Source organism: Hippocampus zosterae, chromosome 19 (genome assembly GCF_025434085.1).
Source record: "Hippocampus zosterae strain Florida chromosome 19, ASM2543408v3, whole genome shotgun sequence".
Lineage (NCBI taxonomy): Eukaryota > Metazoa > Chordata > Actinopteri > Syngnathiformes > Syngnathidae > Hippocampus > Hippocampus zosterae.
The window spans coordinates 6,156,747-6,181,985 of NC_067469.1; the positions used below are offsets into that span (position 1 = coordinate 6,156,747).

General features: G+C 44.7%; 2 protein-coding genes across 4 annotated transcripts; both read left to right on the forward strand.

Moving 5' to 3' along the window:
• Window positions 1-1,936: 1,936 nt before the first annotated feature.
• Window positions 1,937-4,125, forward strand: LOC127592425 (melanocortin-2 receptor accessory protein 2A-like). 2 transcript variants are annotated; one of them, XM_052053183.1, is made up of 4 exons: window positions 1,937-2,203; window positions 2,281-2,402; window positions 2,601-2,700; window positions 2,968-4,125. In XM_052053183.1, the coding sequence occupies exons 2-4, from the start codon at window positions 2,291-2,293 to the stop codon at window positions 3,404-3,406; spliced, it is 651 nt and encodes a 216-aa protein (XP_051909143.1). In that variant the 5' UTR covers window positions 1,937-2,203; window positions 2,281-2,290; the 3' UTR covers window positions 3,407-4,125. The 2 variants fall into 2 exon arrangements, with proteins under 2 accessions (XP_051909143.1, XP_051909144.1); XM_052053184.1 differs by having other exon boundaries at window positions 1,937-2,193.
• A 1,382-nt stretch (window positions 4,126-5,507) lies between these two features.
• LOC127592393 (beta/gamma crystallin domain-containing protein 1-like) lies at window positions 5,508-25,234 on the forward strand. 2 transcript variants are annotated; one of them, XM_052053106.1, is made up of 23 exons: window positions 6,834-6,991; window positions 7,122-7,191; window positions 7,478-8,832; window positions 9,201-12,324; window positions 12,463-12,645; window positions 13,598-13,636; window positions 14,302-14,420; window positions 14,841-14,985; window positions 15,231-15,370; window positions 17,083-17,209; window positions 17,422-17,457; window positions 17,551-17,693; window positions 17,776-17,899; window positions 18,403-18,548; window positions 19,786-19,912; window positions 21,688-21,717; window positions 21,804-21,916; window positions 22,008-22,140; window positions 22,601-22,740; window positions 23,562-23,685; window positions 23,824-23,982; window positions 24,070-24,226; window positions 24,841-25,234. In XM_052053106.1, exons 2-23 carry the CDS (start codon window positions 7,144-7,146, stop codon window positions 24,927-24,929), a joined length of 6,801 nt encoding a protein of 2,266 aa, XP_051909066.1. In that variant the 5' UTR covers window positions 6,834-6,991; window positions 7,122-7,143; the 3' UTR covers window positions 24,930-25,234. The 2 variants fall into 2 exon arrangements, with proteins under 2 accessions (XP_051909067.1, XP_051909066.1); XM_052053107.1 differs by lacking the exons at window positions 6,834-6,991; window positions 7,122-7,191 and adding an exon at window positions 5,508-5,712.
• The last annotated feature ends 5 nt before the right edge of the window (window positions 25,235-25,239 follow it).

Sequence of the window (25,239 nt, forward strand, 5' to 3'; positions counted from 1 at the left end):
TACCTTATGTTAAATTACCGTATTTTGTTATTTTATGTTAACTATTCAGTAAAGCGCTTGGTTCCAGCCGCTGTGAAAGCGCCATGTCAGCAAAGATGTACTGTGATATACGCTGAATGGTCGATGCAAACATCGAACTTCATTGTTTGAGAGACGCGCATTACTTCACACAGGGATTGTAGAGTAAAAAAAGGAGGAAAAAAACTACTGATAACCGTTTTCATCGGGGGGGGGGACATACGTTGTCAGTGTGTGTATATGTACAGTATATATAAATATATGGTTGTGGTTTGACAGCTGGATAGCTACAGTAGATAGCCAGCCTGTTAAACTACGAGCTAGCTATTTATGCTACAAGCTAGCTAGTGACACTACGAGCAGGCTAGCTATGAATATATAGCTAGAGCCATTTGGGTGTTTGTGTAAAGACATGTCCTCCCGTCAGTCCCCGCTGTTTGAATGATGGAAGAAGTGCAGGGGGTGACGGCGTGTGTCGGCCTTGTGTACACAAAACAAAGTTTGTAGGGTAATGGCGAAGGGGGTGGGGAGGTCATATGTAAACAAGAGCAGATGTAGAAATGTAGAAGAAATGCCATTTTGTTAACAACAGACAAATGGCGAAACAAGTTGGACAAGTGACACAAAGAGATCAACACAGATGTGATTGGATTCATTCTCAACTGTTTGACCAAGCGGGGATTTTATTTTGGGGGCAGTTTGTGAGGTCAGTCGTCTTCAGCGGGCTCTCCGAGACGCACGCCGAATATGACAAAGCAATTAAGTCTAACGGGGAGGGGAGCGGAGACAATTGATTAACATTAACCCAAACATGCAATCAGGTCACGTTGTTCTGATGCATCCCTTGTAGAGATGATTGCGGGAGGGGGGGTAATATGCTCCAGCACTCAAGAGCTTGCCAGTCGGGATGCATTGCATCCTTTTTTAAATTGAAGTACTGACCGTTACCTTGGAAACCAGCAGTCCGGATGCAAAGCCAGTTGGAGGCATCGGAAGAAGCCCAATAAAGATACACGATGTAACTCATTTTTGAGTACCGTGGGTGAAGCGATATGTCAACTCTTCCATCATCTCATACTTTTCAAATGAAACTGCAGACTCCAGGTTCACATTCAGAGTATACTGAATGAGTTAGCCAAATGCCAAAATGTAATTTACACAAAGAGGGTGAAAAAAAACTGCGACAGCAACTATCACGCTACCATTTTCATTTTTGCTGAATTAAAAAAAAAGAAATAAAGGAATTCAGTTATTTCATGGCCACTCTTTTATGAGGAGGATGTGAATCAGAGCCCCTTTTGTCAATACAAAAATCAATGCAGCAGTGATGTGATTATTTTTCTTTGTTCTTTTAACAAGCCGTGCTTAAAAATTGGGTATTTTTACGGTTAATCTGAGACTTGACATTCAAACAACCGATTGGGTGTGAGTCACATTTTCAACTTTTCATTTTTATTTCAGTAAATATTTGGGGCGTAACAAAAATTGGTTTGAACCGGAAAATCTTTTTTTTCCATTTTAAGAGATGCGAGTGGCATTGAATCGAGTCATTTTAATTTGACATACATATTGAATCTTCTTTTATCGGAGGGATATATCGCACAGGGAAATGCCACATTTACATTACTGACAACTTGTCAGCAACAAGTAAGCATTTTTGTGTGTGTCAGCATTTTTCTTTGACCTCTGTTCAGAACTAGTCATCCATCTGAAATATGATACTATTCAAATGCAAGGGGAAATTACGCCATATGATTCTGGCGGTTATTATGTGAAATCCCCACACCTGTAATTGGCTAGTTTTATAAAGATAGCGTGAAGATGATCGCTTGGTAAGTCACATTTGTTTCAGGTTGAGGCGGTTCCTGCTTAATGCCACCAGGGGGCGCGATTGTGCGGTTTCTGACGATCATAAGTAATAACCGTGCAAACCGTACAGCGCTCAGCTCATTTCGGTCTTTGGGATTCAGCCGAGTGACATCTCCGACTTGATCTTTTAGGCTCAGTCCCAAATGACGTGTCTGTTTAAGTGCCTTGTGACATAATCCGCTCACATTTGAACCGTTGCGCGAAAGTAACCCATAATGCGTGATTAAGGATCGATGGAGGATTTGTAAAGATAAACCCATAGCAGCTCAAACTATCATCACGGTGGAGGATTCCAAAACCAGGAAGGTAAACTTCGGTTTTATTTTTGCCTTTCGCATCCGTCGAGCTTGTCGATCCGTTTTGATTGTTGTCGCGTGTGATAAAAATTTGAAGGCTGGATGACATGAGCTCGCACAACCGGAGCCAAAGCAGCGCGCGGCGCGGCGACTACGTGTGGCAATATGAATACTACGACGACGAGCCCGTGTCATTTGAGGGACTCAAAGCACACAGATGTAAGCCTGGCATGTGAAATCGACGCTTTTTTTTCATCCGCCCCCCGTCGATAGTCGTAAGTCAGTCGCCCGGCTGATGATGATGATTAGTTGGTTTTACGCACGCTGCGGCGTCAATTGGACAAACGTTCAAAAATTCTGGATTATGGTTAAATTCCATCTTGTTTTTGTTTTTCTTTTGGTTCCCTCTCATTGCAGACTCCATCGTCATCGGCTTCTGGGTCGGACTTGCGGTGTTCGTCATTTTCATGTTTTTTGTGCTCACGATGCTCACAAAGACGGGGGCGCCGCAGCAAGAGTGAGTATTGCGCAGTTTTTAAATGCAATTCTAAATATTTTTTTTAATTAATAAACAGACTGAAAACGAGTTGAGCCCTGTTAAAGGCAGATTTTTTTTAAATGCTCCTCACTTAATGTTGTGGGTTGATTATTTTTGCTGTCATTTCGGCTAACGACCAGTCCAAGGCGTACCTTGCCACTCGCCCAAAGCAATCTCAGCTCGACTCCAGCTCACCCATGGCCCTATATCGAAAACAGTGTGTCTTTTTGTTTTTTTTCTTGTCAGAAATGTAGACAACGAGAACCTGCCCGGTCCAAGAAACGGTCTCGTGAACATCATCTGTCAGAAAGACGACGACTCTGACGACAACAATGCCGTTTCTCGTGCCTTCCTGGCTGAATCCCGCTCGTATTTTAATTTCTATATCAGTAAGGAGGACGAGGGTAAGCGGTGGCAAAACCCGGGAACAAAGCAGAATGGACCGCAGGGGACCTTCAACCAGTCAGTAGGTACCGGCCCCACGGTCACCGAACAGGAAGATGAAGATACGAGGGTCGTCTTACCTTTCGATGGACTCCTCGCAGATGAGACGAGGACAGATACGGACTGTGACTTCTTGTCCCACTTCAACATCCCAAACTTAGTCACTTGTGAGCACAATTCCTCATTGGGAGAAGATGACTCGCTGTGCGAGCCGCCAATCACACCGGATCGAAACATGTGACCTCCGCGGTGACAGCGTCCAACATTCGAACTAGAAAGAGAGCGACAAAAATGTTTGGAACGTTTGCTTCCTCTTGCCTGGAACTATTTGGGGCATCACGCAAGCTCGGAAATCAGATGAACCAACAGATAAATGCTTCAAGGCTCTTTACGTTTATGCTAGCAGGTAGCAGAGTCGTTTATACTACAAGAACTGTTTTCAACCCTTTCAGGGACAGCGGTTACGACAGTGGACCAGCTTATCGTGTTATCAGGTTACAGGTTGCATGAAAGGGTTAAATAAGGAAGAAAATGAATTCAATGAGCAACGCACTGCATAATTTTAACTCAATCATTAGCGCTCGCTAATATTAGCTAATGTCATCTCCGTTTCACAGACCAAAGTTATACTTGCAGAAAATAATGTGGACTTACCCGTGACTCCATTTTGTCGACTTCAAAATGCGTCGGAGGTGTCAAGGATTCCACGCGGTATGAATACGCCAAGTCAAATTATCCGCCGACGGAACAACAAAACTTTGACAGGGAGAACAATTAAAAGCCCTTCCCTTGAAATGTAAAAAGTATTCACCTGTGTCGTGTTTGTGGGTAAACGGAGATGGAATTATCAATATTTCCAATAGCGGACATGTTTATTTTTTTGGGTGACATTTTTTGTTTGGTGGGGTGCCGTGAGCTTTTTTGGAGGTGTGCCTTGTTGATTAAACGTAAACACCTGGACTGGTTTTCCAACTCTTTGCAAGGAAAAATGTCCTTTTCATTGAAATATAAACTCAATGGATACGAGAAAACATGCTTAATCCAGAAGCCAGTCAAGGGTAACTCTGATTGTTTGGCCTTGGCAAAGGTCTGAAATCTGCTGAAAGCTCCGATAGATCACAAAAGGATGTCTGACTCAACAACACAGCAGCGCACGGTGGAGTGGCCAGAGTGTGACAAAAGGCTATTATTGGATAGATGTGTCACACGGTGAGGTATGAAAAAGGGAAAAATAACTCTCAATGCCCTAAAGGTTCAGTGTTGACTTTTGTGTATTATCGGTACATTCATTCTGGAAAAATAGATCAGTATGCGTTCATTTCTATTACTTTTTCCTGAGCTCTGACTAAAAACACCCCCCCCCCCCAAAAAAAAAAAACCTTGAGTGCAAATGAGAAGCATTTAAATGTTTAATTAGGTGCATGAGGGAGTCAGGTGTCAGTTGGACATGAATAAGTCATGTGGGACAAACCTGAGAAACACGCTATGCATGCTTCTGAAGCAGGGGTGGGGAACTTGCAGCCCGTGGGCCATGTAAGGGCCGATGAGGGCACTCGATTCGACCCGCAGTGCAATTCGAAAACCAAAACCTTAGAGAGACAAAAGCTCAGAGAAACGCAGGATTATTTTTTGGGGGTCATTGTTGCATGATAATTTTTCCCAAATTTTATACACGATTGGGGGTCCGAACTGCTGATCCATGTGGACAAATCATAAAATTCGTTATATCTGGTAATTTATTCTAAAAACAGCCTACATTTGTGGTGACTTCAGGTAACTAAGATTTTGGCAACATTTTACAAACGCCTCTCAGTAGAAGTTTGCAACTAAGAGTAACTACACTACCCCAAATCCAGGTGCCATTTTAGGTTGCACTGTAACGTTATCGGCAAACTTACTTTCCCTTCTCACCGTTGAGTGCCAGTGTTTTTTTGTTTTTTTTTTGCACTGTTCCCAACAGCTCCTTGCTCGAAAACGCAAGTTGCGCAAAAAGTAGTGCAAGAGAACAGCTGGAGATGTGTATTTAAAAGTTTCAAGACGATTCCAATCAAATTCACCAGTCTTGATGTTCATTCCTGCAGGGGGAGCCATACGTTATAGTTTCACTTTATTCCCCACCCCCCTCAACGACATCAAGGCGGAATTTCTCTCGTCTTCCGTCATGATGAGTGATATCAATATAGCTAACGATATACAATCAATTTAAGAAGCAACTGTCTGTTCGCACGTCTCTTTATAGTGGCACAACAAATCTTGTGTGTGCGTGTGCATGTGTGTGTGCGCGCGCTCCGTGAAAAGACGCCTCGGGGTGAGTGAGAGCTGGGCCAGCCAGATTCCATCGGCAACCGCGTTCCCTTATTAACCGCGGAAGACGAGTTAACACTCCTCTCAAAAGATAAATCCAACCCCAAATGACACATAATAGCGAGTCGACTGGCGGCCGAAGAGGGTTCGTTGTGCGAGGCGCCCTTAAATATTCATCGGGCACCAGAGGGGGGGACGAGTTCAGTCCATGAGGGGGACTTACCGGAGACCAGTGTGATCATGGTAAGAGACCGTCGAACTGAATAGTTCCATAATAAATCGATTTGGCGCGTTTGCACAAGTGCGATTTGTTTTATTTGCACGCAGTCATCCAGGTTAGGGATCAACTTTTTTACAACATGAATAACAAACCTTATCGCGGTTGATTTACAGTCGTCGCCAAAAGCTGAGCTGTGCAATGTTTCAACTGTAAACACGACTCGGCGTGCAATAATAAGTAACAGACACCGGCCGGGAGGCTAAAGTATCAAACTCATGAGAAAAAAAAACAATTAAAACCAACGCGCTAAGCTGAAAACTTCTTTGTTTGTCTTCGTGACGAATGCAGTCGGTGGTTAGAGGGTTAAAATTGTGTTTCCCTCTAAAAAGGCAGACTGAGTCAAACCGCCAAATTAAAAAAAAAAAAGCCCAAGCACATTGGAGAAAAGCTGGAACCGATGCGTCATCAGCCCCCCGCCCCCCACCCCAACATGGAAAGGAGCTCAGCCTCGTGCTGCGTTCAAATGCTCGTGGGTCGGGAAATCGGAGCGGGTTTTTTTTGTTTTAACACACAGTCCAACTACTAACGCATTTATGGCACAAGAGAGACCCCGCTGCGGAAGGCAAGACATTTGGGCATTATTTGTTTGCGCGAGTGAAAATCAAAATCTCGCGATATGTGCACTTGGTAATGGTGAGGAAACACTTCTTGGAGAGGGCAACAGGAATAACCAACAAAACCACACCACAGGGTTCATCCCAATTGAAATACTGGTTATAATTTGATTCGGTGACAAAGAGGTTTCAATATAGCTTTCATTTCTTAAAAGATATATTTTCAACCCCTGCCCCCAAAATACACGCATTGACCTCAACTAGGACCTCGATATAAACTGAATGTGTGAGTGAGTGTCGTCAGTTCCTCCATGCAAACATATCTCACTTGATTCTTGATGATGAGCCAAAGCTACAGTTCACCGACTAATTGCACCCAAAACAAAAAAAAAACCCTAATAAAAATTGCCACCTGACCAGTTTGGTATGTAAAAGCTGTTGGAACAAGGCGCACTGAAGGCATCACGTAACCACACAGCTGCATGGGCTAGAAGGGAGGCAGAACTTCCAGCAGCAGTGCATTTCTCACATGCCTCACTCGAAGCGTTCTCGTACAGTTGCGGATGGGTCTTGATCGGATGGACTAAAAATGCGTCAGTCAGTTAAGCGCCGGTGTGCCAAACGCGGCCTGCCATTGCTCATCTGTTGCAGGAGGAAGGAAAAGTTTACAACTCAAGTTTGATCAAGGGTGAGTTGCTCTTGGATACGAAGCGAGCGATTGGTCTGTCGCTTTGCTCTGGCAAAATTGTGCTGGTCAGGAGTATTTCTGCTCTTTTATCACTTCCTTTGTTATGTCTTTGTTTTTTTATGGTCTGTAGGAGTGTATGTTGTAAACCAAACATGTTCTCAACCTACATAAAGAGTCTGAATGATATGGTATTTACCACGGTAAGGTTTCAGGTTATATGCTCTCCTGCATGTCCTTCCTGTGCCGAGAGATGCATGGCCATACTAAAAAAAAAAAAAGTTTTTTTAAAATAAAAAAGTGGTCAAGACTAAAAAAAAAGGCTCCTAAATCTGCACCGCTTTCAATTTGTCGATATACATGATATGCGCTATATGCTCTTTCACCCCCCCATCCTCCCCAAAAAAGTGCATGTTTCTTTTGTTTTGTTTTTTAACAATATTGTGTTGGAATGGCATTTAACTGAGTTATTTGTCTTCTTTGCCATAGTCTGAGAACTCGGAGGAGGAACAGAGTCCTGGAGTCTTGGGCCGAATCGGGAACTGGCTTTCGCCATGGAAGGGAAAGAGTCCCAAAACTCAGACGGAAAATTCATCCACCACTTGCGATCGGGCGGTCGAGTCCGAGGGAGAGTCTTGTGAGGAAGACACACACGCCGAGGCAAAGAAACGAAAGTGGGAGGAGAAGGGACGACGCACCAATCCCGATCCACTCGGTGCCTCGAGAGACATTTTCCGCTTTGAAGAAGCGGACGCCATACAGTCTGCCCACAGAGACGACTCTGTTGCGAGCGGCAAAGTGACTCCTCCTAAAGAGGAGGAGCTTTTATTCAGCAAAAGGCAGCGAATAGGGCAGGCCAAGGAGGGCAGTCATGGTACTTGGGTGAGCGGGAATTCTGAACGGTTTGCCTGTCATTTGACGGATCTCTCCGCCAACGCCTCCTCCTCGGAGCAGGGTGCAGTAAGGAACTCTGACCGGGTTAACGCCCAGCCTTTGCCTCAGAAAACAACACGGGCCCTGGCAGGAAGGAAGCTCCACGTGTACGTGGAAGAGACCAGCGTGACTCACTGCGGGCAAGACACCTTGACGGGGCAGGAAGTGATCCTCACTACCATCAAGAAAAAGCTGCCCGTCTTATCAAAGTCGAAATCGCCAAAGTCGCCTACTTTTGATTCGTCACGTGGCTCAAGTTCAAGAGCGGACGAGGGCACGCTTGCAAATTTGAAGCAGGCGGTGGTGCCGCAAGAGGGCGTGTCGCAGAAATTACACAAAGACTGGCGGTTGGAGCTTGAACTCGACGCGGAGCAAACGGAAGCTGACAAAATGGGCCGTAAAAACTCAGCTAAAAAGAAATCGAGAAAGAGCTCTCAGGGAGATGATGCCTGCAGCCCTCAGGGAAAAACGTCTCTCGATGTCCAACCCGGTCAGGAAGGATTCCCCTCATCTGACAGCTCAAAGACCAGCCCACAGGGAGAAAGTACACAGAGTCACAGCCAAGTGCAGCCTTTTGACTCCTCCTCCGAGCGTAGCCTCACCTCGCCGGCCTCACCTGGAGGTGGGGAAAATGAGACTTCCTGTCCCCAGTATGCGGACAAATTCCTGGGCTCGGGATCAATCGCCGCTGTTGATTGCGGTGCAGTCATGGAGGACGACGACAGGTTTTACAAAGTTGTGCGTAAGACGGAGACCCCGGAGTCCAAACGGAGAAGTATCAAGGTTTCTCGGACAGAAGTGAAGCTTTTCCCCAAAAGCGTGCCTTTGAACGCGGAGAAGAGTATAGCAGAAGTGGAGCTGGAATCGGCACCGGACCAAGAGAAAAATAAAGCAACAGAAGTTGATACAAGGTAAGTTTTTGGGGTTTTTTTTTTTCATTTCATCGTGACCCGTTAAGAATGTCAAATTAAAGTGTATGTTTTCCGTAACAAAAAACTTTGACCGTGATTACGTTTACTGTGTAAGTAGCATACATGCTAAATAAAGTGCAACGGGCGTGGAGATAATTTAACCTGCCCATCTAGTTTCCTGACATGACACTGTGCTGAAAAGCTTAACACACCTTTATACAATTTATTTATAGAGCACTTTTTTGGGGGGGGGGGGCTGTATAAAACAACACCATTCGATAAATATTATAGATGATAAACATTTGTCAAAATGAACCTGTTCCATTTATCCAAACTTAGCCATGTGCATGTTTTCTGATCATATGCAGGGAGCAGGACAAGAAACTCGAAGACAAACCAATTATTGGCCGAATTACAGATAAGATCAACATATTTGAGCGCCAGGGAGCTGTGACGGACCTCAAAAGAACTTTCCAAACCCCTCGCAGCGCCGATGTCTCTCCTGCTCGGAAAGAAACCGCGAAGCTCAAAGCTGAATTTTTGTCATCGACGCAGAGATCGAAATCGGCTGAGCGATATGACGGCGCTACGTCCAGCCCCGCGCCGCCACAAAATGAGATTCCACGGACGGTGAAAGAGAGAGCGAGGAACTTTGCGGAGGAATCAACAAAGCACTCGAAATCAATGCTGCCTCAAAAGACAGCAAAAAAGTTCGCCACATCTGCGGCAACCACTGCATCAAAGTCATCCAAACCCGACAGTCAGGGTAAACTGGATACGAAAGCAATGACAGGGATAACACTAAAACCCGGTGGACAGGATACCTCTGCTGTGAGGGCGAAAGGTTCCATACCGCGGGAACAACATGGCACACAGTCCTCAAAGACCGCAGATCAGGGTACGAAATCCAACAGTATAGACTCAAGTATTGCGACGAAAGGCGCGGGTGATCACGTAGAACTGACCAATAATACGAGCCCACGGTCCAAGGCCACTGTGAGCAAACCAGCGTCTCGTTCCAAGCGAAGAAAAAGCAGGGAGGCAACCAGTCCGGTGAGCGAAGATCGGGAAAGCAAGCCAAATCTAAGTCAGCAAGATGCCACTTCGGTCAAAAGTAAGGTTGACGATGAAGTTTTTCGGCAACCTGATAAAGTGGATGAAGTCCTCTCCAATAAAGGTATATTTGTAAAAAAATCAGACAAATCCGATCCAAAGTCGGCGTCGACTGATGCTAAAGTCGTCGAGAAATTGGTCGACAGAGTTGAGGCTTTACCTGAACCAACAGCTGTCAACAAAGACGAACCCGATACCGCTCCTTCGAACAGAAAAACAAAGAACCCTATTGACAGGGTTCCCGTTCGTTTAGCCCAAAAGGGGGCAAAGGCCGAGAGAGAAATTCCCTCACCCAAACAGGAGATCAAGATTACAGCAGAGGATAAATCGTCCTCCCGCTCACAGTCAGCCGAACGGGAGCCTGCCTCGGTGGTTCGGATCTCACCTGCAGAAGGTCCAAAATTCGATGTGGAACCAGCGCCGCGGCCTGCGCCGACAAGTCGACTAAAACCAATTCGGCACGTTGAAAAAGACAAAGAACAGAAAAACTTGGAAACAAAGCCAATGAGTCGGAGTCAGATAAAAGATGTTGATCAATTTGTAAGCTCACGTTGTGACAATAGCAGCCAGGCTGAAGAAAATCTTATCCCGCCACACAAGACGCAAACTCAAGTGACAACCCCAAATTCACAGTCCAGACAAGAAAATTCCGGGACAGAGGAAAGCGAGGCGATGGGTAATCAGAAAAATCAGACGGGGAGAAAAGAGGACACAAGGCCCGGCGGAAATGTTAAAAAAGCGAAGTTGGAAAACCACGAAGAAGCCGCAAACCTCCCGACGAGAACACCAACTGCCAACCAAACGGTTATTACAAATCCAGAGATAGCCGAGATCACCGTCCTCACACAGAAAATCAAAATAAAAAGTGCCCGAGGCCCTTCCGATGATTGTGCACCTGTGGAAAAACTTGAAGCGTCTCAAAGTGAGGCTTCAAAAAAACCCGAGGGCGTTGGCGCCGGGTTTGTCAGCGCAACGCCCGAGCGAGTGCCTGCAATTGTCTCTTATGACCCCCCTGCGCCGACAAACGCACAGACCGGCAAGACGGCGACTGTTCAAGAGTCGACCGATATTTCTGTTCAAAGCACTGATGGGAAACCTCGGGGCAGTCAGACTCAACGCTTAGCAGCACACTCAGAAGCTGTGGAAGTTAAAATCTCGACAACAAAACCGAGTCGCCCTCAGTCTGAGGAACCGAATAATACAGCGAGCACATGTGGTCTTCCTCCATTCAGGGACAAAAGATCAGACGGCGGCCTGTCCAGCACCGCAGAAGCTTTGCAAGGGAAGACCAATCAGAAAGGGATTGAGCCACCAGAGATAATCGTGCATCCCACGACTGTTAACAGTGATCTTTCTTCCCAACTTCAAGTCAAAGATGAACCAGGAAATAAGCCGAGTCCAACTCCAAAAGTTTCAACTTCCCCAGAGTCTAAAAAGCTGAACTCGGACTCAGTCCAGCAGTCTTCCCCGAAGAGGATGCAATCGCAGCGAGGACTAAGCAGGGACGATTCTTCCTTTCAACGGGACGCCCCATCGAGTTGGCTCGATGTGGACTTTCCCAAGCAGAGACTTAAACTCCCAGGACCCAAGCTGAGTGCCTCCGTCAGCGAGAGCAACCTTCTGGACAATGATGAACTCGACGATGAAAACTTCATTGAAAAAATCCAGAAGCTGTGCGCTCCCTTTTCCCTACCGCCTCGTAAACACAATCCGCTCAGGCCGCCCCAGCCCCCATTTGCCATGCCAGCCATCAAGGAAGACCATTTTGAGAAGACGTTTGACCCGGATGAATTTAAATTTGGCCTGAGGAAGAAAAACCGGACCTTCGACACAGGCCCGAGCCTTTTAGCCAAGCTTCAAAACCCAGAAACCAAAAGTGGCGCTAAGCCAGCGAGGGTGAGCATCACTGATCGGTGTCTTTTAATCAGTAGTCTGGAAGCTTCTTCTCATGCAAAAGACAAGACCCCAACGAAAGCGCAGGAAAAAAGCAAGGAGGAGAAAGAAGACCACATTATTGTCAAGTCTCGCTTGCAGGGAAGCTGCGTTCTCAGCAGCCTCAAGAGTTCCAGCACCAGGGGGAGAAGAAATGGAATTCAGGCGCTGTCAGAAAGCACCAACTCTCGGGATGCGTCGCCCCAGCTCAGCCCTTCGTCAGAGTCAACCTCACCCGTTCCGACCACCACCGGTTCATTTGCCGAAAATTTCGCCGCGCCGTGCGGGGACCGAATGCAGCCTACGGCGGCTGCGGTCAGTGATTCAGGTCCTCCGTTTCCCTCTTTTGACGACATCAAGTTGCCTGACTATTTAGAGAAGTACCTCCCTCGGGAAGCAGCAAATTCAGCCCAGAGCAAGGAGGAACACCCGCAAATGAAAGCACAGGTTTGTTTTTCTGTGCTATTCTGAAGAAATGTGACGTCCTCACAAGGCATGTTTTAAGCTTTAATCAGAAAACAAACGGTTTGTGAGCGTGATAAAGCTTTGAGCTTGAGGTGTTTTGTTTTTTTCTTTAATCATTAGGCTGCTGCAAAAATAGCAACTACGGCTTCGGTCACTGAAGCGGATCTGGTTGTAAAACCAAGTTTGAACCTCCCGAAGGCTGTGCCTCCCGCTTTTGGAAATAGAAGTGGAAATCCACTTCAGATTTACCCGGCACTTTCAGAGTTTAAGGAGCCTGTGACTCAGAGGATACATACTAATCATGTAAGTATGGCACGCACACACACACACACACACCACTCACACACACACACACCGTCTTTTTTTGAAGAATCCCTTAACCATTTAAAGCAGGGGTGTCAAAGTCATTTTCGTCGCGGCCCACATTTTAGGTACCATTTTCCTTGGAGGGCCATTATGATTGAAATCATATGAAGAAGTCAAGAATAATAGTTTATGGAACTATGGTTTAAGTGATTATAACGAGGTGTTTGGCTACAAAAAAAATGCTGCCAAAGTCTCTCTCATTTATTACATATGAGAATTTGAAATTTTGGTACATATTTTAGCAAGCTTCATGGAATCTGTCATGTTTGAATTGCTTTCGCGGGCCACATAAAATGATGTGGCAGGCCAGATATGGCCCCCGGGCCCTGACTTTGACACGAGTGATTTCAAGAGTATCAACGAACATGCATCCGTTTTGTTTTTCCTCGACAACATGATCCGTTTTTGGAACTGCGAGAGGAGTATGAAGGCAATTACAATTTGTACACGGCAAAGCTTACACCATTTTGCCGTTTAGTTCTTCTGCCGAGAGTCATCATTAGTTGCAACATAAGCTTCTCTATTTACACAAACAGTGGATCTTTTGTCCGTGGGGGGTGGAGGGGGGGTGGGATGCCTTTTAGCCACCGACAAAGACTACACTGTGCCGTTGCCTTCAGCTCACAATTGTTTGCATTTCAAGATCTGCGTGACGACGTGAAAACCATGATTAAAAGGTTGCGAAGGCCTCGCCGGCATGTTGCTTCGACCACGCGTAAGCGTAAAACGTCCCCATCGGGGAGCTATATTTTCAGCACTCGGAAAGGAAAAAAAAAAAGGTTTTGACAATCAACGTGGCACAAAGAAACGCATACCCGGCCTCCCTTGTAGATATTTGTCATTCTGCAGATTCTGCCACGTTAACGCCTGTGTGCTTTTTGACTCCTAGGCGAGGACTGCCAGGGGATTTCACAAGCGACCTGGAAAGGTACCCCGTACACTAACAACACACAATTGTACCGAGGTTGGAAAGGAACTCTGGAAACACTGACTCGCCGAGCAGTGAAAACATCTGCTTTTCATATGTTGTACTAAAGGGGGGGGGGGGGGGGGGTATAAATATATTTTAAAAGAACATTTTGGTGCAAAGCTGGATGTGATTACCGTCATGGAATTCGGGGCTGCCAGTTGCGCGGGTAAACACGAGACTTAATTTTGGGTGATGTGAAAATATTTTAGCCAGGTTTATTTATATTTGCCAGGCGGTTTACGTTGTCTTTTCGGTTAGGGTATATACACGTTTGTTTTTAACTTTATTGCCGCAGGTTTTTACGACGATCGAGAAATCATTTTTCTTGCGGAATTGGTTGTATTCCTGGAAACAGCGGATGTAATTTCAGTTGATCAGGTCTTTGTTTTTTTTTACCTTACTTGAGAGTTTGTGCTGATTTTTAAACGACATTTCTGAATTACCGGTTTTGCAAAACGCAGCGGCAGCATTATGTCTGTAGCTTGATGTTGCCCGACGAACTCAAGTCGTTATGCTTAGTCGCAGTCCTCCATTGTTGATGCTGGCTTTTGTAAATGTGCGCCTTTGACTCGACTCCACCTCGCTAAACAAAAAGCTGCACATCCTCTCATATCTTTCCATAGATTGTGTTGTTCCAAAATGCTGAGTTCAGCGGGCAAGCCTACGAGATCTACCGGGATGTCCAAGACGCGACTCAGCTGCAGTTCTCCAGTATCATATCTGTGAAGGTCATACGTGGATGGTAAGCTGTACATTCTTTGGGCACGTCGAATCAAATTTGTCGTGTTTTATGATATCCGTGTCGCCTGAAAAGACGATAGAAGTGACGTGACATGTCAATAAGCGAAAAAGATTCACATCCAACTACGCTGAATGCTTTTATTCGATATCAAATAGTCACCCTACAAAAGTCTAAACCCAGAAATCTACGATCATCTCCGATTGTTGTGGCATTTGCCAAGCGCGATGTCGGATCACGTGCGCCCGTATGTGCCGAGCGCATCCATCGTTACGGTTTACGAGGGGTAAATGAGAATAAAGACAAAAGAGTGGTCAACAGCATGCCTGGCAAACCTCAGTCATTTGCTGAGGCAACCAAGAGAGAAAGCGGCCAAGACAGCCATGTCTCTCTCCAACTGATTTGAGAAGGGCTTTCTTACAGCTGGATCCTCTACGAGAAGCCAGACTTTCAGGGACGCTGTATCGCTTTGGAGGAGGGGGGCCTCGAACTGACAAACGAGTGGGCACAACCCGAGGAAAACACCACATCGCCCATGCTGATTGGCTCGATTCGACTTGCCGTCCGTGTGAGTGTGCCGCTTAAACGATTCCACCTCATCTGACCTTGTTTTTTTTTTAAGATGTTATCATGACCACACAGGGACCCGCCGTTTTAACTAATCGACAATAATGGCCACATTTTTATTCACTGTGGGGTTCCTGGTCAGCTAAATGTAAAAACAAACCGTCACTTAATTCCAGAGGAACAATTTAAGGTACGGAACATGCGCCAGCGCTGACAGTTTCTCTTTTTGTCCACCGTTCTCCGCAGGATTACTGCACACCTCATATTGACCTGTTCACTGAACCGGACGGCCACGGTAGAGTGACAGCTTACCACGATGACGCCATCGAGACCGGATCGTTTGGCATCCCCCTGAGCACCGCCTCCATCCAGGTTCACTCTGGGGTGTAAGTAGCTCAGATCCAAGTACCGTATCTAAGTACCCAAAAGCATTCGGTGCGCCTTATAATCCGATGCGCCTTCTACGTGGATCAATATTCTGATTTCCTGGACGTAGTATTTTAAATATCCTGCGAAACGCTTTGTTACAGCTGCAGCGGTTGTGAAAGCGCCACATAAATAAAGCTGTATTTTATTGTATTGTATTCCCTTAGCGTAGCTCCATCTAGTGGATGCATAACGCAACCGCAGCCACTTTTGTAGCTTCTATTCTATGAGCTTTATAATGCGGTGCGCCCTATTTAAGAAAACCGTTTTAGAATAGTCCATTCGTTGAAAGTGCACCTTACACTCCGAAGCGCCTCATAGTGCGGAAAATACGGTAGGTAGTTGACCCCCTGGTGGAGTGAGACAGTATTGACCGTATGCTTCCAATTACCGAATCAACTCACATAGCTCTCGCTTAGTGAGATTGATCCACAGGTGAAGTGGTGGCTTTTCCGAGGCACGATGCATTCAAAGACTGCGTGGCACGATCATTTGGAGGCTGGCAACATGAGCCAAATCCTCGTCATCACCGACTTCCTCATTCTCTGTCGTCGCCTCACTGTCACTTGTGTTTGCTCAGGAATGTCTGTCATGCCGATGCCTGTTCGAAGGCAGGAGGCGTGTGCTCGGGGGGTGGTGGTGGTGGTGGTTGAGGGGAGTTGCTTGGAAAGTGAGGCGGAGGAATGAGAGTCGCAGACAAAAAGGTGTGGTGGAGAAAGGAGAAAATGTTAAACCACACCAGTGAGTCAGATGAGACATTTTGTGTTCAACGCCTGGAAGAAGTTGATGACTGTCTGTGTTTTGTTTTGTTGTGTACGTTACATTTTCAAGGAAAACATATCATTTCTCTTCTTTGTTATTGTTATTGTTTTTAGGTTTGTTATGATGCCTGACCAATCAGGCTGTGTATTTGATACGACTACGACCTTTTGTAAAGTCCCAAACAACAGGATCATTTTATCCCCACATATGGCACTCGGAAAAGTAGTAGCATGAAAAGTAGTTGGACGGCACACATCGGTACCCATTGGGACTCGTTAAAAAAAAAGAACGATGAAACAGCCGAATAATTTGAAAAAATATGCAGCCATGTATTTCACTATTCAAATTTTACCTTTCAATATGCAAGGTGCTCATTTTATCCGCAGGGTTCGTAATAGAACAATTTTAACATGACCAACAGATTATTATCATCATCAACAATCTTTCCTTTTAGTTGAGTATTTTTTTTCTTCAAACTGCATCGAAATATTTTATTATAAAAATTCAAAAGGATTTTTTTTTTAAAGCCAGGCAGACCGTATTATGAATCTCCCTGAGGTTAATTCCAAAAAGGATTGGACATGTTTGACCTTCGTTTTGAAAGAGGAGTAATGAGTCACGAATGTATAACAAATGCAACACAAGGTCAGCCCGATTATCAAGCATATTGACTGATTCCACTTCATACTGTTGTCGTTTTACACAACCTGTCCAAGATGCAATTTTCAAGAATTTTTTTGACACAAATTAACATCAATTGTCCATTTGGACAATAGCGAAAACGACAATATCATTTTCGCTCGACTGATTATGTCTGAGTTGCACTTCGTGGATAATAATCCACCTTCTGGTTTAATGATCAAGCAAAGGGTCACAAAAGTGTCTTTTTTTTCTTGTTTCCTGCCTTTAGGTGGCTGGTGTTCAGTGATCCGGGGTTTCAGGGAATGCTGGCTGTTCTCGAAAGAGGAGTGTACCCCGTACCTGAGACCTGGGGCTTCCCATCGCCATTTGTGGGCTCCCTCAAACCCCTCAAAATGGTTCGTAGCATTCGCCAAGTAAGCATTTTGCATTGCAAGCAGCAATCCAAGGATTAGCAGGGTAACAGACAAGAAATCTCGGTGACAACTTTCAAATTTCAGCGGCTTCTTAATGACGGGCTATGTCGTCTGGGAAACGCCTGCACAGATTGTCAAAGTATTCATGAGCTGAATCCGGCAAATTGTTAAGATAAATGTTGTATTTGTTTCAGGGTGGTTTTAAAGTGGAGAACCCAAATGAAGTGAAGGTAAGGCGGCTAAGACAGAGTGAAGTAGCGTCTTATTTCCTGAACCTCCACACCTAACGTTTGCTGAAAAGACCATCCGTTTCATTCTGCTAGGCTTTGGTGTACGAGAAGCCCGGACTGGAAGGTCCCTATTGGGAAATCGACAGCGATCTTTTCAGCTTTTGTAAAGGAGACGAAAGCGACGCCAACACTCATGAGATGAAGTCCGTGGGTTCTTTGAAAATAATTGGAGGATTGTGAGTTTTTGGTTCTTGAAGTGATGGTTTGATCACCGTGGTCTGTAGCAATTAATACACAATTGCAAATATTATCTTCCAGTTGGGTCGGCTACAGCGAGGAAGCGTTTGAAGGGCAACAGTACATGCTGGAGGAAGGGGAGTACCTGGATTGTAGCGACTGGGGAGACTCAGGGCAGATTCGGTCACTGCGACCCATCCTGGCTGTGAGTACCTTAAAGGGGAAGTCAAACCAAAAAAATTATTACGTTTGTGGAATATAAATTAAGCAGAAATAGCCACCCGTGTTTATTCAATCTCAGGACGTGGCCAATTTGTCCTGACCTGCCACTTGCTGTCGACTGAAAACGACTTAATCACATCTGTTACAGCACAGGTGTCAAAGTCAAGGCCGGGGGGCCAGATCTGGCCCGCCACATCATTTTATGTGGCCCGCGAAAGCAAATCAAGCATGTCAACTTCCATGATGCTTGCTAAAGTCTGAACCAAAATTTCAAATTGTCATTTGTAATCCACAATAAAAGTCATTATTCTTGACTTCAGATTTTAAAACTAGTTATTCATCAATTTGTTGTGCGCTGTGTATGTAATATGCGGAGTTGATTCAACATTTAAATGGTTTTCCCAAAATTCAAAACGACCCTCCAAGGCAAACCGTAACGACAATGTGGCGTGCGACCAAAAATAGTTTGACACCCCTGTGTTCCAGGATTTCATGTCACCGCACCTTAAAATGTTCAGCAACCAAAACTTCAGCGACCGGGGGGTCAACATCGACCTCATCGTGCCCGTCATCAACATGGACAACACGGGTTACGGCACCAAGACGCAGTCTGCTGATGTCATTCGTGGCATGTAAGTCGACTTTCAACCTTTTTTTTTTTTTTTTTTAACTCAATTGCTTCAAGAGGTGATTAATCAGCCATTTCACACACTTGACCGATATTTCCTACGACCAACTAAGAGATCACTTAACTATGATGTCACTACTCCTTTCGGAATTCAAGGCATTTTTATATGCACTGTGCAAATTCTTGCTCGTCTGTGAGCTCAGCGCTTATCCAATAAATTCTTGTGCTTTCCTGTCATGCGTTGCAAGGCCAGTGCAGGTGTGCGTGTGGGTAGCATCAACGGCACCACACCCAAGCGCATGTCAACACAAGTAGGTTAGCTGAGGCTTTTCACTCTGCCACACCTCAACTTCCTGCCTATTTAAAGTTGCTGTTACGCTAACCCTCTCGCCACGAGACTACAACAAAATGTGGAAGAGGAGTGGAAGGTCTTTTCAATTTCCTTTCATTGTTCGATCAACTGCGGACGGATGCGAGTGTCGATATGGTGAAAACAACCATGGAGTGGAAAGTCCAATTTCCAAGCTATGATCAGATGACACAACAAATCTACAAGAAAATATGCAAATGGCATTCTAATCTTGTGACGGTGATTCCTGCCGGCCCAGTGAGAAAGGAGAGTACTCTCATGACACTGAATGGTTACTCTTGCATGGTTAGCATGTCTATGGGTCGCGCGGCACGCCCTTGCGATAAGCATGCTTGTTTGTCATGTCTGTGCGGGACTGGTCTCGTATGCTTGCCAGCACAAAAGCCCCAAGAAAAGTCAACAAAAGCCCTCACTCGTGTTGAAAGCAAAATTCAATAAAAAACACGCTCAGAATGTTTGCCAAGAGGACACCGAAACGGAGAGGTAGCTGCTACCGGGATAAGTGTAATACAAGTTATTTTGTGAATTACTTTTTTTTTTTATTAATAAATCGGCCAACGAATCAGTTATCAAAATTTGACTTTGCTAAATATCGAAATTGGCATTAACCTTAAAATAAAAAAGTCCATACCGGTGGGACCCGGGCACTAAAAAAAAGTGTTGTTAATGACAAGTATAGTCATAATTAGGTTGAACGTATGGGATTTATTGTTCAATCAATCATGTCTTGAAGCAACTGAGGCTTAATTAAATGTTGTCAATCAAGGAAATGTTGTCAAATACACATCCGGCGACCACCTAATCTACGGAAATATTTTCTCTGCGACAGAGGAAGAAAATTACAGTTGATATTTTCTATTTTCTTTCCTAGCTGGGTAGTGTTTGAAGAGCCTGGTTTTTGTGGGGAGTCCTACATCCTGGAAAAAGGCTTGTACGGAAACCCGGAGGACTGGGGGGCACTACAGGACCGGATTGCCTCAGTCATGCCCGTTGTGCTGGTAAGACAGCTGTTTTGCACTCCTGTTAGCAAAAAAAAAAAAAAAAAATTTGGCTTGTTAAAAATGTGTTTCCTGCGTCTCTTATATATATATATATACATTTATAGATGGTGTACAGTGGAATCTCCTCTGACTCGTTTATGATTATTTTCCTGCACAGTATCTTTAATGGTTGTTGCACGCAATGACTTATCCATAACCGCCCAAAAGGCTCTTACTGAAATATTTATATTGACCTCCCCCCGACCGATTTTGAGGGATTTTAGGGGACATACAGACATGACATAGAATTCATTCATTTCCAAAGAACATGAGACGTTGCTAACATTTTTGTCGCCCTGCAGGGATGGCTTCTCTTTGCACTTGTCCGCAAGTAGCTGCACACCAACTCGCAACGACAATCACAAGCCATTCCAGTGTAACAATTGAAAACAATTTGAGACAATTTTTGCCTGCTTTTTGAAGCCTTGAAAATGTATAAGAGCCTTAGTTCTGAACATCTTTCATTTTAAAAAGGGGTTTATTCCGTTATTCGAGGTTCTTACCGTTGACATTGGTCTCGTTGGGGGCGGGGGGTGATTTTAATTTTGCTGTCACGTCCTGATCCAATTTGTACATTTGTATTTCTGCATAAGTGCGTGAGCAGCTTGAGTCATTCCACATTCACCCGTGTCCGTGCTTTTGATGTCTCTGTAGCAACATTTCTGCCGTTATTGAGCCAAATGGAGAAATATTAGATACATTTCTTTTGTTGGACTCCGTGAGGTTGCGCATGTGCAACTAATTAAGTGCCGAATGAGTGTGCACCGGGACGCTAAAATCTACTGCTAGACGAGGACATGTTATTTTTCAGAAAAGTTTTCTTACCGTTTTTTTTCTTAGTTTCCGGGGGTTGTTATTATTATTTTATTTCGTCTTGCACTTTTGTAATTTCGCGTGTGTTTTAAGCTCATTTACAAACCTGGGGGCGGTGCTTAGACATCACTTCCGTGTTTGTGATGCGTTAAATGACTTTGCTCGGTGCGTAAATTTAACATACCACAGTTCAAGATTGAACGGGATCGGCGGCAGAACATGAATCAATGAATGTTTATTTCTATATTTGGTTATGTATTTATTTTTGTTTATTACTATTCGCACTAATTGTACAGACATGGGTTCAGTGTCAAGATTGTAGCGCCAGTGTTGGAATACAGAGAGGTAAAGCAAAACAGTTGTAGCCCATGTTGTAGAATTGAACTTAAAATTGGGTCTCGGAACAAAGAATGCTTGCAGTACCTCACTGCTTACAGTAGCGCGACACTTGTTCATGCTTTTGTAGTTGCTTATGTAATTCTTTTACATGTTGGATATGCTTTTTACTCCCCCCCCCCCCCCCCCCCCCCGCCAAGAGAAATCAAGATAGAAACTTGCTTCAATGACACTGATATTCCGTGCATGTGACCAGTCACCCCGCCCCCCCCGCCCCCTTCCTATTCGTGTCCTCACTTGACATGGGGAACTGACATATTTTTATATTGTTGATCCTGCTTGAAAGCATGTGACACAGAAAAGTCCAGAACAAATGAAATGGCCACAAAATGAGGAAAATGCGTGTCAGATGGTCTTAATGACTCATCATGGGCTTCCCCTCCGCACCCCCCTCGCCCTCTTCAAACCACATGATGATGAGTCTTCGTTGTTACGCAGTGAAAATCACAAGAAAACGTGACTGCATATGATTTGACGGTGTTGTGAAGAAAGGATAAATAACTCACTGTTGTTGTGTATTTCAGGATGATTTTGAGAACGTGGCCAAGTTCAAAGTAGGTGTCTGTCTTTGAGAGAAACTTGAGAGAGGGCTCGCAATGAGTGATTCAGGTGTAAAGCGCCACATGCTCTATGTCCTCAGGTGCAGCTTTTCTCCGAGCCAGGCTTTCAAGGCAGCCTCGTCACTTTGGAGGACAGCGTGGCTACCTTGCAGCAAGGCTTCTCCGTGGCCTCCTGCAAGGTCCTGGTGGGCAGGTCAGCGTTTTCAAATGTTGACTTGAAATAACTTCATTTTCTCGCTATGTGTCGTTTAATTTGAGCTAATTTCATATTCACGTCCCCTTAGCTGGCTGGCGTTCGAAGATCAGGACTTCGCTGGCAGGATGTACCTGCTGGAGGAGGGCAACTACCAGGATGTGAGGGCAATGGGTTGCGTCAACCCGACGACTGCCATCCACTCGTTACAGACTGTCGGCTTTGTAAGTTGATTTAGTCTCACGTGCCGGACTGCAAAATTTCACAAACAATCATGACGCATTTACCATTTCATGAGTATGTACAATTATGTATCAAATATACAGGTCAATAAATACTGTAAGTATGGTGTGTTGCAGAGAAATCATTTCAGTAGCTCAATTCAGATTTTTTTTTTTTGCCTTAGTTACCGACACTATCCCAATCCTCTCATGAAAATAAGGATCGGACATATTTTGTATTTGTTGCATTAAGGAGACAAATATTTTCTTTCCTGAGGCTTTTAGCCAGCCCTTCACACACACAAAAAAGGAGGAGAAGGCGACAAGTAGGTACAAAGGTCTGAGTGTTGTCTGTTTCCATGGTAACAGTACAAAAATCTCCATTTGACTTTGCATGGCCTGCAGTACTCCACCCATTGTTTTTTTGTTTTGTTTTTTGAACCCTTTCCTTCCTCTTTGGCAGGAGTTCTCTCAGCCGTCCATCATTCTTTTCGAGCGTTGCGGTCTGCGTGGAAAGCGGGTAGTGCTGACGGACGGGTGCGTCAACCTTCAGCTGGCTGAGGGCTGCGCCCGGGTCCAGTCGGTGCTGGTGGATGGTGGCATGTGAGTATATTCCTCATTGCGCAGGTCATCCAGGCCATCTACAAGTTCTCTGCCTGGTGTGAATCTCAGAGTTTTGTTTGTTTCTTTTGTTACATATGAGCTACACATAACCCTCAATGTTGCATCACAGTCGACCCAACGATGGAATACTCTTGACTGTCGTCTTCCTGTGACTCAGTGGAGGAAATTATAAACACATAATTGAGGGTGGGGGAGACACAATAGAAAAAGACAAGCAACTTGGTAGAATTTGAACATAAATTACTTATATAAAGTGTCGGAAGGGAGTCGATGAATAATCGGTCTATACATAGATTCGCATGCATAGCAGTGAAAGGAAAAAAAAAATCACGCTTTCTTAAGATAGTGGCAATAAACAGATTGAAAACAGCAGGGTCTCCAGAATTGAACCCTGTGGAACACACACTTCAATAGAGTCCAGTACATGTCTACCATTTAAACTTGTGACTTGGCTCAAATCATATGTTTGTGGCGATGTTGGTGAAGCAATTTGAGCTCATTTATGCATCGAAATAACGGTGCCAGGGCCTCTTTTTGAGCATGATAACACTGACAATGGAAATCTGCTGCTGATGTGTGATATTCAGACAACTGGTGTAAACCCAAGTTGTGGAAATACAAAGCGCTCACTGTGGGAGGGACAACTTCAGCAGGGGCCCAATCCTCCCTTTCCAAATGCAGTAGACAGACAGTGGGGTGGGGGTTACAGAAAATTTCTAGGAAACAAATATGTTAATGATCTGTGTGTAGAAAAAGACTGGCAGCTAATCGTTGTTTCTGTTTACTTCCTGTGTTGTCAGGTGGATATTATATGAGGGCATCAACTATCGCGGTGCTCAGATTTTGCTCAAACCTGGTGAAGTACCCGACTGGCACCAGTTCAGCGAGTGGAGTAAAGTCGGATCACTCCGTCCGCTTTTACAGGTATTTAAGGCCCCTTCTCAAAAACCCACACCTGCCTCATTTGCATGTCCCCTGACCTACAAGCTTCTACCATGTCATGTCAGTCGTCTGACAGAAACACTGAGCCTTTTATTTTTGATTGGGTGTTTTGCTGCGCAGAGGCGCGTGCACTTCCGATTAAGGAACAGACAAACGCGGCTTTTGATGTCCGTGACGGGCGATCTGGAAGACATCAAACTGCTGCGGATTCAAGAGGCTGAGGAGACTGACGGTCTTGACCAGATCTGGGTCTACCGCGGCGGCCATCTCCACTGCAAGGTACGAGTGGGATCGTTTACAATTCCCGACTCAAGCTAGCAGAACGTCATCAACTGAGGATGGGGTGGGCTGTTGTGTATATTCCAGCTACTTGAGGAGTGCTGCCTGAGTCCCAGCGGCAGTGTGACCATAGCGGGAAGCCGTGTGGGACTCATGCCAGAAGTGGACAACCACGTCTGGAGTATCACCCCTGAGGGTTTCATCCGGTACATGCCGACCTCTGATCTGGTCTTGGAGGTGAAAGGTGAGCCTTGACTGGCAAACGATTAACAATGAAAGAGAACTTTGGATGGACTTGAACACTAAGTGGATTCAACTTGTCTCTCTGTCAGGTTTATAAGCGTGACTAAAATATGTATAGTATCAGGCAATCTGAAAAAAAAATGTTCTTCGAGAAGGTACAATGAATGCATGTTTTGACATCCTGTCATTCATACAATAGTTTGTGTTCAAGTAAAGTGGCTCGGGTTTCACACGGCGTCATTAAATTTGTTCGAAAATTGCGACATTATCCTCATGCAAGTATAAATAGGTTTTGTTCAAAACTTGGCAGGGGCGAAAGTTGTTCCCCTCGAGTCCAATTTCGTTCGTAGGTAACAGTGACACCTTGTGGAATAAAAAGATAATTGCACACGAGCCTTTTACCGTTGCTCAGGGCAAAAACATTTTCTTTCTCGAAATACAAAAACTGCTTTTTAAAACTAACTCGAACTACATACTGTATGCTAAAATGTATTTTTTTAATCTTGTACTCGACAAATACCCCACATATTTAAAAAAAACTACAACGAATAAAAACTAAACTAAAATGAATTATGGTTGAACAATGTGTTTAAATATGTGTTTTGTCTTTTACAGGGGGACATCATTATGACAAAAACCAAGTGATTCTCAACACCCTGGATCCAAACAAAGCACACCAAAAATGGGATGTGGAAATTATTTAAGACTATAACGTGCAGCAAGACCGGTGTTCAAGGACCGGGTGCACATTTGCTCGCAACGTTCGCCGTGGAAAGACCTATGAAAGAATGTATTCCCCGCTGACTTAAAATACAAGCAGTGAGCTTTGAACTTGAAAGAAGACATTCCAAGTCCTACAGCTCAAGGTTAATGTTTTCCTTTTTTTCCCCCCAGTGAATCAATCAATGTACCCATTTTGTAAATTAACTTAAAACAGTGTTAATGAGTCTCATGTATTTTTATTCCCAATGTTATATATCGCATTTTCTTCAGCAATAAAAACAAAAGTTCGAC